Source organism: Talaromyces rugulosus, chromosome III (assembly GCF_013368755.1).
Source record: "Talaromyces rugulosus chromosome III, complete sequence".
NCBI lineage: Eukaryota > Fungi > Ascomycota > Eurotiomycetes > Eurotiales > Trichocomaceae > Talaromyces > Talaromyces rugulosus.
Genome location: NC_049563.1, coordinates 5,843,656 through 5,858,256, shown reverse-complemented (window position 1 = coordinate 5,858,256; position 14,601 = coordinate 5,843,656). Strand labels below are relative to the sequence as shown.

At 43.2% G+C, this 14,601-nt stretch overlaps 2 protein-coding genes across 2 annotated transcripts; one reads left to right on the top strand and one right to left on the bottom strand.

Moving 5' to 3' along the window:
- Positions 1–1,478: 1,478 nt before the first annotated feature.
- Positions 1,479–3,571, top strand: TRUGW13939_06788 (uncharacterized protein; the record flags this gene model as incomplete). Its single annotated transcript, XM_035489935.1, has 2 exons — positions 1,479–2,605; positions 2,782–3,571. The coding sequence occupies 2 exons, from the start codon at positions 1,479–1,481 to the stop codon at positions 3,569–3,571; spliced, it is 1,917 nt and encodes a 638-aa protein (XP_035345828.1).
- A 7,865-nt stretch (positions 3,572–11,436) lies between these two features.
- On the bottom strand, positions 11,437–14,124 carry TRUGW13939_06787 (uncharacterized protein; the record flags this gene model as incomplete). The annotated part of the gene is made up of 1 exon (XM_035489934.1): positions 11,437–14,124. One exon carries the CDS (start codon positions 14,122–14,124, stop codon positions 11,437–11,439), a length of 2,688 nt encoding a protein of 895 aa, XP_035345827.1.
- Positions 14,125–14,601: the final 477 nt, after the last annotated feature.

The following is a 14,601-nucleotide window of genomic DNA, read 5'->3' as shown; positions in this document are numbered from 1 at the left end:
ATGGTAAGGAATTATCTAACAGACTCTTTTTTAATTTTATATTTATAGAATAATAGACTATGTAGAAGCTATTGCTACTAAAGAATTTATTTATAAAGATAGTTCTCCTGCTAAAAAGCCTTCTTATGAAGACGTCCCTTCTGTTGAGCTGACATTGGAGAAGGATATCTCTTCTATTGAAGGGTCTGTCCATGAAGGCGATCCCTCCATTGAAGAACCTCTCTGTGAAGAAGTCCTCCCAGTTGATGAAACTTCATACATAGAAGATTCTTATCAAGTTGAAGCTCCTCTAACTGGAGGATATTCATCAGCAGCTAAAGAGCTATCCATTAAGGACTCTACTGAAGCTATACAGACCCATCTAGTTAAGATTTTAGTCAAGGACTTAGTCTTATATATAAGCTAAAGAAAGCTTACTCTAGACAAAAAGATAAACAGAGTAAAAAAACTTATAATAAAAAGTCTTTTAATCCCAAGCAAAAATGGCTTGGTCTCAATCTTTATAGCAGGAGTAAGAACTTAGCATATAGTATATTCTATTTATCAAATTATGTAGTTCTTTAGTGATTCAATATATTTTGTTTAAATAAAGGGATTAAGCTAAAGAAAATTTAAATATTTAGTTAGAACAAGTCCTAGCTACATATCTTATCTTTTAATTTTAAAAAGCTATAATAGGAAGTCAACTATGATAATTAATAAAATACAGGATAAAGTAAGTGCCTTTACTCTATATTCTAAATCGAGAAGTTATATAGAAAAGAGCTTAAGCATATCTCTAATAAATTCTCACTCTACACAGACGTTGGCAGTGGAGTAGATCCTTGATTTAGATAGTTTGTCAGAAAATTAGATTTAGATGCCCATCACTGAATAGGACAGATAGACTTCCCTTTATAGATGCATATAGCTGTAATATCATCTTGCCACGCACACAAAGATGTCAAGATCTCAATTTTACTCATAGTTTAGACAATTAGCAATGTGACGGCTGAGCCTGAGGCTATCCCCAAGGGTAGGAGCGGCCTCGTGGCCGGATGGGAGGCCTCAGGCAGGAAGGGCATCAACCCTAACCCGCGGTGCCAGATCTGGGGATAGCCTCACCCCGGGGCCATAAGGGGTCAAGCTGGTTACCTAAGCACACAAGATAAAACCTTCCCGCAGGTCCTGGTAGTTAGATTCCTTTCCCATGCTTGTTGTTTTAGAGAATCGCACCCCTAGATAGGAATCGAATATCTTTGGAAAAGGCACGTCACATTACAACAAGCATCGCTACACTTTATCTTTGTCTTTCTCACGACTAGCACAGCCAGCACTCAGCTGCAGTCAGCGCTCTGGTCGGGGGTAGACTTTTCTTTATCTCAACCTCTTTGTGTTCAGCACGGTCCGTACAGCCACGACAAACGCCTTGTCAGCGCTCTGACCCTGAACCTTCATTTACCTTCATTCGAAACCTGGAAATCTTGTGAGCCAGCACGATGGCAAGACCAAGTACCGCTGACGGACGTCAGCATGGCGAGAGCGCCAGCAACGACGATGTGGGAGAGCCCAGTCGCCGCTTGACCGTTAACCTCGAAGAACTGAAGCTTGGAGATGTTCCTGAGGGACCACTCAATAAGGATGAATTCCTTGAGCTTTGCAGAAGCGACCCTGGAGGCCTGTTTGAAGGTTTATTCCAACACCTCTCCATGCAGGAGAAACGACTAGAAGAGGCTCTCGCTGAGTCTAGCAACAACGACACAGAGGAAATCGACTCTATGAGAGAGGAGATTCAGAACCTCAAGAGCAACCTGGCCGACCATCGCCAGGCCATGTCCGAACTGATCACGGAGCGTGATGCCGCAATCGCCAATACCTCTCCAGCCGGGGGAGACCACAAGAAGAAGACCACCAAGCTGCCAGATGGCCAGCTGCTATCGGATGGAATCGATCCCAAGTACGAATCATGGGAGATCGACGTCGAGAACAAGTTGGAAGCCAACGCCGACCATTACCCAACAGCCCTGGCCCGTATGGCGTACGTGAAGGGGATGTGTAAGGGAGAAGCGGCCAACCACTTGCTCCCACGATTCCGGAAGGACTCAGCACAACGTTACCAGGATGTCGGTGACATCTTCGAGCATCTGAGAACAATCTATATGGACGAGAACCGCGTGATCAATGCGAAGATGGAACTCCGTCGCCTAGCAATGAGAGATTCGAAGTTTCAGATCTTTTTGTCGAAATTCACGCTTCTTGCCCAGGAAGCTGGCCTCGCCCTATCAGAATGGAAGGAGGAACTCTACCACAAACTCTCGTTCGACATGCAGCGCGCCATGATCAAGGAAAGCACCGACCCAATGGTGTCGTACCAGACCTTTGTACAAGGATGCCACACTACTGCCAACCGCCTCGAGCAGATCGCTGAAGGGGAACGACGCGCCCGCAGCCGTGGGATTGGGAGCAGCAAAGGCCACAGCCAGGGAGGCCACCAGTCGAATACCTCCGGAGGATCGAAGCCGAAGAATGAAGCCCCTCAACCGCAGCTCTCCTGGGAAGAAAAGAAGAAGCTAATGAGCGAGGACAAGTGCTTCAATTGCAAACTGAGCGGTCACCGTGCTGACAAGTGCCCCCTCAAGAAGAAGGCTCCGGATCTGAAGGCCTTGGAGAAACAGAACGAGGATGACGCAGGCAAGGAGTCGGAAAACGCCCACGCCTAGGAGAAGTCTCCTTCTTAGGCGCATCAAGTACGGACAACGAAGCTTTGGATCTCTCACAGCTGATGGGGAGAGAGAAGGATAGCATGACTGTATCTATTCAGCTAGCTAAGAATGGATATTCAATTTGCACCAAAGCTTTGGCCGATACTGGAGCCAACGGATTTGCCTTTTTAGATGTATTTTTAGCGGAGAAGCTTGCACGACACTTTCAGACATACACAGTACCCGTTTCTGAACCCTGTGGGGTGAGAGGGTATGATGGGAAGACAGTGGAACCGGTCACGCACCTCATGATCTTAACACTGGTTGTTGATGGCCGGATGCAGCGGCATCTACCCTTTCTCTTAGTGCGACTAGGCCGTCACGATGTCATTTTGGGTCGTATGTGGCTGGAGAAGTACAATGTGTTGGTGGATTGCAGAAACCGTCGCCTTTTATGGCCGGAGGATGTGTCTCTCAAAGATCAAATGGAGAGAGAGCAGTTCATCCGCATGCCAAAGACAATACTAAGGAGAAATGGACCAGTCAATCTCGAGCACCAAGCTGATATGGAGCGCCGAGATCGGTTGATGGAAGAACCTGTCCCACTCCTACAACCAGAACCCCAAAGGAAAGCGCCTGCAGTTACAGGAAGAACGCAAAGGACGCAATCAAGGATGGAACTGCAGAAAATGGAGAAAAGCCTTACGATCAGAGAACGCCACAGGACCCTTTGGCAGTACCAAGGAAGCGTCACCAGTTGTCAGTCCGACGAGAAACCCACATCGCCAACGCTCAGAAAGAAGGACGTATGGAATGGACATAGCAATCATCGGAGCTGCCGGATTCCATCGTTGTGTGAAAAGCAAGACTACAGATGTCTTCATGACTAGTCTTTGCGAGATAGAGCAGGCGCTGGAAACTGAGAAGGAAAGAACGGCCAAGTCGACTGAAAGCGAGGAGATCAAGCAGCAGCTGCCGGATCAGTATCGCGAGTTCGCCGACGTCTTCTCGAAGATCCGCTCAGACGAGTTGCCAGTTCACCAGAAGTATGACCACAAGATCGAGTTGAATCAGGACCTAGAGTTGGGTTATAGTCCTTTATATCGAATGTCAGAGGAACAGCTCCAAGCAGCCCGAGACTATATTATTGATAACCTGGATAAAGGATTTATCGTCCCTAGCAATGCACCATTCGCGTCTCCAATCCTCATGGCCAAGAAAGCCGATGGCGGATTCCGCTTCTGTGTTGATTACCGCAAGCTGAACGCTTTGACCAGAAAGGACCGATATCCACTGCCACTTATCGAGGAAGTCTTTGAGCGCTTGAGTAAGGCAAAGATCTTCACTAAGCTGGACATTAGGCAGGGGTTCCACCGAATCCGAATGCACCCAGACTCCACAGATCTGACCACCTTCCGTTGTCGGTATGGCACTTTTAAGTATGAGGTAATGCCGTTTGGCCTCACCAATGGACCAGCGACGTTTCAACGACTGATCAACGATATCTTCATGGACTACCTTGACCAGTTCGTGATTGCGTTCATCGACGATCTATTGATATACAGCGAGAACGAGCTAGAGCATGAGATGCATGTGCGACAGGTGTTGGAGAGACTCCGAGAGGCAGGACTGCAAGCCAGTATCAAAAAATGCGAGTTCCATGTCACATCGACCAAGTATCTGGGCTTTATCATTACCTCAGAGGGGATAGAGGTCGACCCAGCAAAGATTGAGGTTATCCTTTCCTGGAAGACGCCAATGACAGTTTTGGGAGTACAGTCATTCCTTGGTTTCTGCAACTTCTATCGGAAGTTCATAAAGGCCTACAGCCGAACTGCAAGGCCATTGCATTACCTCACTCGAACTGACGTTCCATTTATATGGAGTAAGGAGTGCGAAGAAGCATTTGAAAGTCTGAAAAAGAAATTATCGGAAGCCCCGGTGCTAGCCCATTACGACCCCAATCGCCAAACCCGCGTGGAAACGGACGCGTCAGACGGAGTAGTGGCCGCAGTCCTATCTCAACTGTGTGAGGATGAGGAATGGCATCCGGTCGCGTACTACTCCGCATCGATGACCCCAGCCGAGCATAATTACGACATCCATGACAAGGAACTACTGGCAGTAATAAAGGCTCTGAGGGAATGGAAGTCCGAATTGGTCGGACTGAGAGGACAGGAGTCCTTTGATGTCCTATCGGATCACCGGGCTCTTGAGTACTTTATGACTACCAAAGCTCTGAACGCCCGACAAGCCCGATGGTGCGAGTTCTTGGAGGAATACCACTTTGTACTCAGATACCGACCAGGAAAAGCGAATGTATTGGCGGACACCCTCACCCGGAGAGAAGATGAAAAGGCGAAAAACCTCGACCACCGGAACCGAACGCTACTGCCGCGGCATAAAATCGACGATAAGATCGCACTTGAGATGGCATATGCAGAACTGGTCACCCTAACTGCAGAGGATGATATTGTCACCAAGGTGTTGGCGGCCAACGAGGAATATGTGGCCGAGAAAGGTGCCGAAGTCTTACTCTCAGGGAAAGGGGAGAGCCATAGGGTGATTGAAGGACGACTTTTCTTTAATGAACGACTCTATGTTCCCAAGAAGGACGATTTACGAGCACGACTGCTAGACGAAGTACATCGACAACCCGCAACAGCGCACCCAGGACGTACAAAGATGCTGAAGCTAGTCCGAGAACGGTTCTACTGGGAGGCATGGAGCAATGATGTGAACCGGTATGTGGACAATTGCAAGACATGCAAGAGGACGAACACGCGCAGGGACAGGGCCCCTGGACTCCTCCAACCGTTACCTATCCCAGTACGACCTTGGCAGCATTTGTCGATGGACTTCATGGAGCTGCCCCAGGACAAACGGGGATTCGATAACGTTTTTGTCACCGTCGACCGCTTGACCAAAAGACCGGTCTCCATACCGTGCCACAAGGGGGTGACAGCTAGAGACATGGCAAAGTTATGGATTCGGTATATCTTCCCGTGGACAGGCCTGCCAGACAGCATTGTATCAGACCGAGGAGGCCAGTTCATCTCTGAGTTCTGGGGAGAGGCGTGCCGAATCCTTCACATCAAGGTAAAGCTGTCGACAGCACGGCATGCCCAGACAGATGGACAAACAGAGATAGCGAATCAGTATCTTCAGCAGCGGCTGCGGCCATATGTTAACTTTGCAATGGACGACTGGTCGGAGTACCTACCAATCATCGACTTTGCAGCTGCGTCACTGCCACAGGAATCTACAGGGATGTCCCCATTTGAGATAGAAAAAGGTTATGCTCCTCGGATGTCGTTTGATTGGGCGCCACCAACGCCGCCTAGAAGCTACACACTGAACGAGAAGGAAGCCCGAGCATGGGTACAGCGTTTAGAGCGCATATGGGACCACGCCCGCAATAATATTGCGGAAGCACAAGGCAGACAGCAACGGCAAGCGAACAAGCGCAGACGGGAGATAGACTTCGGAGTTGGTGACCACGTCTACGTCAGTAACGAAGGATGGGATACAGGACGACCAGGCAGGAAGCTGGGCCATCAGTCCGAAGGGCCATACAAGATACTGCGTAAGATAGGACATGCCTTTGAATTGGATTTGCCGCAGGGCGTACGAGTGCACCGTATCTTTTCCCCGGACAAGCTCCGCCGCGCCGCTTCGACCGAGCCCCTCGCTGGTCAACTGGAGGAGGAATGTCCTGAGCTCCAGGTCAACGGAAATTCGGAATGGGAAGTCGACAGGATCCTGGACTCCCGGATGCGCTGGAAGAAGCTGTGCTATCGAGTAAGCTGGCTAGGCAGGGACCCAGATCCAGTATGGTATCCAGCAGGGTACTTTTCGAACGCTCCACTGGCGCTGAAATCGTTCCATGATGCCAACCCCGAGAAGCCAGGTCCGCCGCGCCGGTTGGATGCGTGGATGAAAGCCATGGAGGAGGATCGATTTGTTGAAGAGCATGCAGATGATGACAGACCGGCAACCAACGCTTGAGGGCAAGCGTTTCCGAAGGGGGGGGTGATGTGACGGCTGAGCCTGAGGCTATCCCCAAGGGTAGGAGCGGCCTCGTGGCCGGATGGGAGGCCTCAGGCAGGAAGGGCATCAACCCTAACCCGCGGTGCCAGATCTGGGGATAGCCTCACCCCGGGGCCATAAGGGGTCAAGCTGGTTACCTAAGCACACAAGATAAAACCTTCCCGCAGGTCCTGGTAGTTAGATTCCTTTCCCATGCTTGTTGTTTTAGAGAATCGCACCCCTAGATAGGAATCGAATATCTTTGGAAAAGGCACGTCACATATAGCAGCTATATTAGGAATAATCTATAAAAAAAATATAAAAAAAAAGTAATTATTAATAATAAAAATAGAATTTTCTAAACTATTAAGAACTATAAAGATACAGATCTTTATTAATAGTGATGTTTAGAGTAATTTTATAAGCTAGGAACTTGCTAAAAAGTTTATTAAGATTACTAGAAAAGTCTTTAGGCTAGTAAAAGCTATTAATAGGTGAATTGTCTAAATATGTAAATAATATTATATAGATATAAAAATTATAGACTTTAAAAGACTAATCTAAATAAACAGACATCTTTTTTATATAGTAGATATTAATAAATATAATATAATTCTTAATATACTCTAATTAAAAAAGATAAATCTTAATATAGATTAGATTATAGAGTAGTTTAGATATTAGATCTATATATTAGCTAAAGGGATAAAGACTATATCTCTCTATAAAGTATATAAAAGTCTAATAGCTGGATGTGTAGTATACTAGATAAACCTTTAAAATGTATTAGATTTAGGCTTATACTTATATACCATTTGTATCCTATAAAAGAATAATAAGGTATGTATCTAGAAAGTACTATTAGATATAGAGATATCTAAAATAGATAAGCTTTGACTATTAGATTATCTATTTAACTATATAGATATATTTTTAGAGAGAGTTATTGATATACTGCCCAAATATATAGAGTATAACTATACTATAGATTTAAAATTAGAAACAGCTCCTCTTTATAAACCTATATATAGGCTTATAGAAACTAAATATAAGGTTCTAAAGAACTATTTAAGTAAAATATAAGAAAAAAATGTGAGGCCGTGAGACCTTCGGGACGCACCAGATGCCGCACCTCGCTACACTAGCCTCACAGAGGGTTGCCAAGCCACTAATAAAGCAGCATATATATTCTAACCTTCGTATAGAGATTACTGAAGGTCAACAATCAGTTTAACTACCTAGCAAACTATAGCTTTACTATCAAATCCAACTTTTACCTGCTCTCTATATAATATCCTCATATTCTAATTATTCTTTACTTTTAGGAAGAGGGCTAATAAGTATTGGAATTATGGTTACTACTAGAAATATCTCTATTCCCACTAATAATACCAAATATTTCCGTACCAGCGGCAGAAATCTAACCCAGTATATTAGAAACACTAGATAGACATAATAATAGAAAAAAACTAGCAGTAGAACTAGAAAAGAATTACTTTACCAATAAAGACCTAGACCTAAGGATGGTATAGTCATTCCTAAAACAGGAACTAGAGGATATATCAATAAAAGAACTTAAAACTATAAAAACCTAGCTAGACTAAAAGCTTTATATTATAAACCTAAAATAGTAAATCCTATAAATCTAAATGTAGCTATATAATATATTAGCACATAAAAATTAAGACACTAAAATCTCTAACAACAGCGCTCATAGAAAAAAAAAACTCTGAACTAATATAATTTTTATAAAAAAGTGCCTCTTAAGATTTAAAATAAAAAACCTCTATAATAAGAAATCCCTAACTAAACTTAAGACATTCATAGAATATATAGAATTATAGTTTAATAGATATCCAGAATGGTATAGCTAATATCTATACTATAAAATTAGTAAAGCTTTAGACAACCTAAGCTCTAAATAATTTCTCAACTTTAATATATATTAGAAAAAGAAGAAATCAGAACTTATTACTTAAAAAGATTTTAAAATATATCTATAATAACTATTTTATAATTCTAAATTTTTTCGTATTACTGCTATACAAGATTATAATAATACTAAACAGTTAAAAAATTAATTAATATAGAAATTTATCTACTATCTATGAATTCTTAAAAACTAAATAGATATATAGTATAGTAAAGAACAACATATAAAGCTTCTTATAATAAAGATCCTATAGCCTATCCAAGATAAGTTATAGAAATATCCAGAGAAATCCTAAATATATAAAAGCACTATACAATTTCTATAGAAGCTAGAAAATGCTATATCTAAACATTAAAAGATAAGAAATTCCTAATAATAAAATAGTCATAGCAGTAGTAATAACAAATACTAGATAGCTCTAAACTATTACTATACTAGAGCAAGACTCTCCATAGATAAACATAGAAAAGATAACTAGTTCCTCTAAAGGAACAAGGCCACTATAGGCAGAAACAGTAGTGGAAACCTAAAGAAAAAGAAATATAAGAAGCCTAAAAAGGATTAGACTAGATCTATCTACAACTATTATAATAAGATAAGATATTAAAAAAAAGAATACTATAAAAAAAAGTTTAATAAAACATAAAAAGCATCTAAACTATCAAAAAACTAGGACCTTAATACTTGCATATAGCAGCCGCACTAAAAATAATCTATAAAGAGAATATAAGAAAAAAGCAATTATTAATAATAAAAACAGAACTTCTTAAGCTACTGGAAACCGCGAAGATACAGACCTTTATTGATAGTAGTGCCTAGAGCAATTTTATAAACTAAAAACTTACTAAGAAATTCACTAGGATTACTAGAAAAGTCTCTAGACTAGTAAAAGCCATTAACAGACGAGTTATTTGAATATATAAACAACGCCATACAGATATAAGAATTATAGACTTTAAGAGACTAATCTAAATAAGCAGACACCTTTTTTATATAGTAGATATTAATAAATATAATATAATCCTTAGTATACCCTAGTTAAAAAAAACAAATCTTAACATAGATTAGATCATAGGGCAGTTTAGATATCAGAACTGTGCGTTAACTAAAGAAATAGAGACTATATCTCCCCATAAAGCATATAAAAGCCTGGTAGCTAGGTACGTGGTATACTAAATAGACCCCTAAGATATATCAGAATTAGGCTTACGCTTATATATCACTTATATCCTATAAAAAAATGATAGGGCGCGCATCTAAGAAATACTATCAGACATAGAGATATCTAGAACAGATAAGCTTTAACTATTAGATTATTTATCTAACTATGCAGATGTATTCTCAGAGAAAGCTGCTAGTATATTGTCTGAATATGTAAAATATAACTATACTATAGACTTAGAACTAAGGACAGCTCTCCCTTATAAATCTATATATAGGCTTATAGAAACTAAATATAAAGTCCTAAAGAACTATCTAAGTAAAATATAAAAAAAAAATTAGATTAAACCATCTAAAAGTCTAATAGAAGTTCCTATCCTTTTTATACTAAAAAAAGATGGTAAACTCTGATTATATATAGACTATTAAGGACTTAATATAATTATAGTAAAGAATTATTACCTAATTTCTCTAGTCTAAAAGATGTTGGACCGCTTTATTAGTACAAAGTATTTTACTAAGCTGGATCTAAAAGATACATATCATCGTATCAGAATCCAAATAAAGGATAAGTGGAAAACTGTTTTCTAAATCCATTATAGCCACTTCAAATACCAGATAATGCTATTCAGCCTTATAAATACACTGGTCATATTCCAGATATATATTAATAAAACAATATTAAACCTATTAGACATCTATATAGTAATATATCTAGATAATATAGTTATATATTTAGTTAATCTACAGATACATGAAGTCTAAGTATAGAAAGTTATAAGTTAATTAAGAAACTATAGCTTATACTGTAAACAAAGCAAATATAGCTTTAGAATAGATATTATAAAATATCTTAGATTTATTATAAGCCTATAAGAAATAATAATAAACCTAGACTAGATTCATATTATCACAGAATAGCCTGAACTATAGATAGTTAAAGAGATCTAGTCATTCTTAAAATTTATAAATTTTTATTATAATTTTATATATTAGTTCTTATATATATCAGTACCACTATCTAAAATAATTAAAAGTCCTATAAAAAAAATAAAGCATAATAACTAAAAAAATAGTACTATCTAAGGATTTAATATAATCTTAAAAGCTAAAGAATCCTTTTTAAGCTTAAAGCAAGTATTCTAATATAAATCTATACTAAGATATTATAATCTAACACTCCTGATTCACATAGAAATAAATACTTTGAATAAAGCCCTAGAAGCAGTAATTACTTAGCTATTTAAAGATTTCTAATAACATCTAATAGCCTTCTAATCCCAGAAGCTTAAGAGACTAGAAGTGCACTATAAAATATATAATTTAGAATTTTTAATAATAATATTATTATTATTATTATTATTTAATCAAATTTAACGTCTATACCGAGCCCTAGGCTATGACAGACAGCGATTCGTGTGGATTAGGCCTGCTTATAGGGGTTGCCCCCTATAAACCGGTGCCTCTACCCCCATTGGATCCATGCTTTCAAGGTATCTTGCACTTTCCTCGCCCCAAGCCACTTATATGCGCAGGACGATTCGGGGGCTTATAGTGGGTGGCAACCACTACCCCCTCCTTATGGCCACTAACGTTTGGGCGTTGCCTACAATAGCGGGCCGCCCCTGCCCGCTATCCTTCCCCCTCTCGCTCTCCCTCATCCAGGGCCTCAATGCCCCAATTATCAGTCTTATAGGCCTGCTCCCAGGCCTGTTGGTTATCCTCTCGCTCCCTAATGGCCCCTATAAACGCCAGCAGCGCTGTAGTGGCCTTTGGGTCCTGGAATAGGCGTGCTTCGGGGCACTGCTCGCTATCCTGCAGGGCCTTTACCCCCGCTTCGGCCAAGCCGGCATATAGTTTTTCCCGCTGGTGGCACCACTGTCGACAGTTTGTAAGAAGGTGTCTTACCGTCTCAGTCCCCCTAGAGCACCCCAAGCAATTAGGGAAGTCTCGGGCCTTAATTCGGTGCAAATAGGCCCCAATTGGTGCGTGGCCAGTCTTGAACTGGTAATATCGCCGCGCTAGGTGCTTGGGGGTGTTCGCCAACATTGGGTCAAGCTTCCATCCCCGGGGGGGATAGTAGGCCTGGCTTGCCCGCTGGGCACGCTTTGCAAGCTTTGCAGCAAGCCAGTTGGCCCTGGCAGCTCTATAAGCTTCGGTACAGGCCCGTTGAGCATGTGCCAGTGAGATGCCCGAGTATTTGCCTGTTCGGGGCTTCCCCGCAGCTTTCTTGGCGGCTTTATCGGCCTCTTCGTTGCCTGGGACCCCCTTATGGCCTGGCACCCAGCATATAGTAACCCTGCGGCCGGTGGCCTGCAGTTCCTTGGCTAGATCATGTGCCCGCAGCGCCAGGGCTTGGCCAGGGCCTGGCTGGGTATGCTGAAGCCTGCCTATAGCGGCTTGAGCATCGAGAAACACCCTAATTGGCCCTCTAAGATTCTCTGCCAGCGCCCACTCTAGGGCTTCGACTACTCCTATTAGTTCTGCATCAAAGACTTCGAAGCCTGCGCCCAGGGGAGCTAGGCGCGACCTCCAGGGGCCAATAAGTGGCTTATAAGCTACCGCAGCGCCTACGCGCTGATCGTCTAACCTGGAACCGTCTGAGTAAAGGTCAGTGTTCCCTATCCCACTTAGGGGGTCTGAGGCTAATTGCATAGCGGTTTCAGGGGAGTCTATCCTGAAATCTAGTGGTATAGACCTATTACCAGGCTCTATTGTACGCTCAAAGCCCTGGGAGGGGTCGGCGGTCAAGGCCTCTCGTAGCCTGCGGGCCAGGCCCATGCCCAGCTTCCAGGGGCCTCGGCGGGTTGGTGTTGCCCAAGCTCGGTCTTCTAGCGGCTGCTCTCCAGGCTGTGCATGGGCGTCTCCCTCCCTAAGCGTTATGGGGAGTATTTCTGCTGCTGGATGCCCCTGGGGGAGTCCTAGGAGTCTCAGGGCATACCGCCGCTGTTTACTATCTAATAGGGCCTCTGCTGGTTCCAAAGCTGCCTCCCTTATAAGCGGTCCTAATGGGGTGGACTTCAGCATGCCTGTGACTGCCCGGGCCTGGTTATTAATTAGGCCCTGCAGTCCTTCTAGGCAGTTCTTTTGCCCATGCCACCAAAGCTCGGCCCCATAAAGCGCCACTGACTGCGCGGTGGCCTTTTGGATTCGCCATGCCAGGCCTGGGGGGAGCCCCTGGGCCTTGCACAGTGCCCGCACTCGTCTTTCAGTATTTTGACCTTTTTGCAGGCGGTACTTATAGTGGGCTTTGAGGGTAAGCTTTGGATCTAGTAAGACCCCTAACCACCGGATGGCTGTTGGGGAGAATGCCACTAAAGCGTCTCCTACCTGCACCCTAGCTTCCTGGACCTGATTTTTATGTTCCCTGCTGGTGGCCCTAGAGAATAGGATGGCCTCTGTCTTTTTAGGGTCGAATTTGACGCTATTTGCCAGTCCCCACTCAGTAGCAGCTTTTGCCGCTGCTTCTAGCTGCCTGCAGATCTCAGAGACCGAGCTTCCCTGGGCTACCAGGCCTATGTCATCGGCATAGGACAGGGCCTTGATCCCTGGCACCTGCTGTTCCATAGCCTGAAACACACCCCGGATATAGATAAGAAAGAGGATTGGGGAGACCGGTGAGCCCTGGGGCAGCCCTGAGTCAATAGGCTGTTCAGGGGCTTTATAACCGTCAATTACGAGGCTGACCCTTCTATTTGTAAGGAAGGATAAGGTCCACCTTATAAGGTCATTATCCAGGCCTGCAGCTTCCATAGCCTCACTAAGCTTATAGGGGTCAACATGGTCGAAGGCCCCCATAACGTCAATAAAGATAGTGCCTGTGAGAAGCTTTTGAGTCCATCCCTCGTGCACTGTTTGCACGAGGCAGGCCACCGCGTCAATAGCCCCACGGCCCCGCCTGCACCCCATTTGTCCAGGGTGTAAAGCCCCCTGGGCCTCACACCAGTCCGCTATAAGGCCTGCAGCCAGCTTCTCAACAACCTTGCCCAGGCAGCTAAGCAAGCTTATCACCCTCCAGGCCTTCACCTGGGTGTAATCAGGCTTCCCTGGCTTCCGAAGTAGGATGCCTTTAGCGGTCTTCCAGGCCCCTGGGTGCACCCCAAGCCGAAAGCACTGCCTAGCCATCCCTATGATTCGGGGTGAGTCTAGTGCCCAGAGTAGCCGGCATGCTTTAAAATTGAGCCTGTCGGCCCCCGGAGCTTTCTTAATGCTCTGGCTGAATAGGGCCTGATGCACCCGCTCTGGCGTTATAAGCATGTGGGCCTGTCCACCTGGCAGCTCCCCAGGAGGGGAGCTACGGGGGGCGTTAGGAAATGCCATTTCCCTGATTAGGGCTTCTTTATCGGCCATGGTAGTGGCAGGGGGAGCCCCTAGATCCGGGCTTTAATAATAATAAAAGCTTTCAAGCACTAGCAGCAATATTTAGAAGATAATTAATATATAATTAGAGTCCTAACAGATCACAGTAATCTATAATACTTTATTATTACTAAAAAACTTAGCAGGCGTCAGGCCTAATAAATAGAATATCTATTAGTATTTAATTTTAATATAGAATACTGTTTAGATTTAAAGAACCCTATAGATACACTAAGTTATTATCTAGACTATATAAATAGTATTAAAAAAGATATAATAACACTCTTAACCCTATAGAAAAAGCTGTAAAGAGGTTATTTTAAGAAATAAAAATAAAATCTAATCTCTCTATATAATTAAGAATTATCTATGAATATACTGATATAAATATAGAAGGCTTAAAGAATATCTTTTACTATTAATAAAGAAAATGCCTAT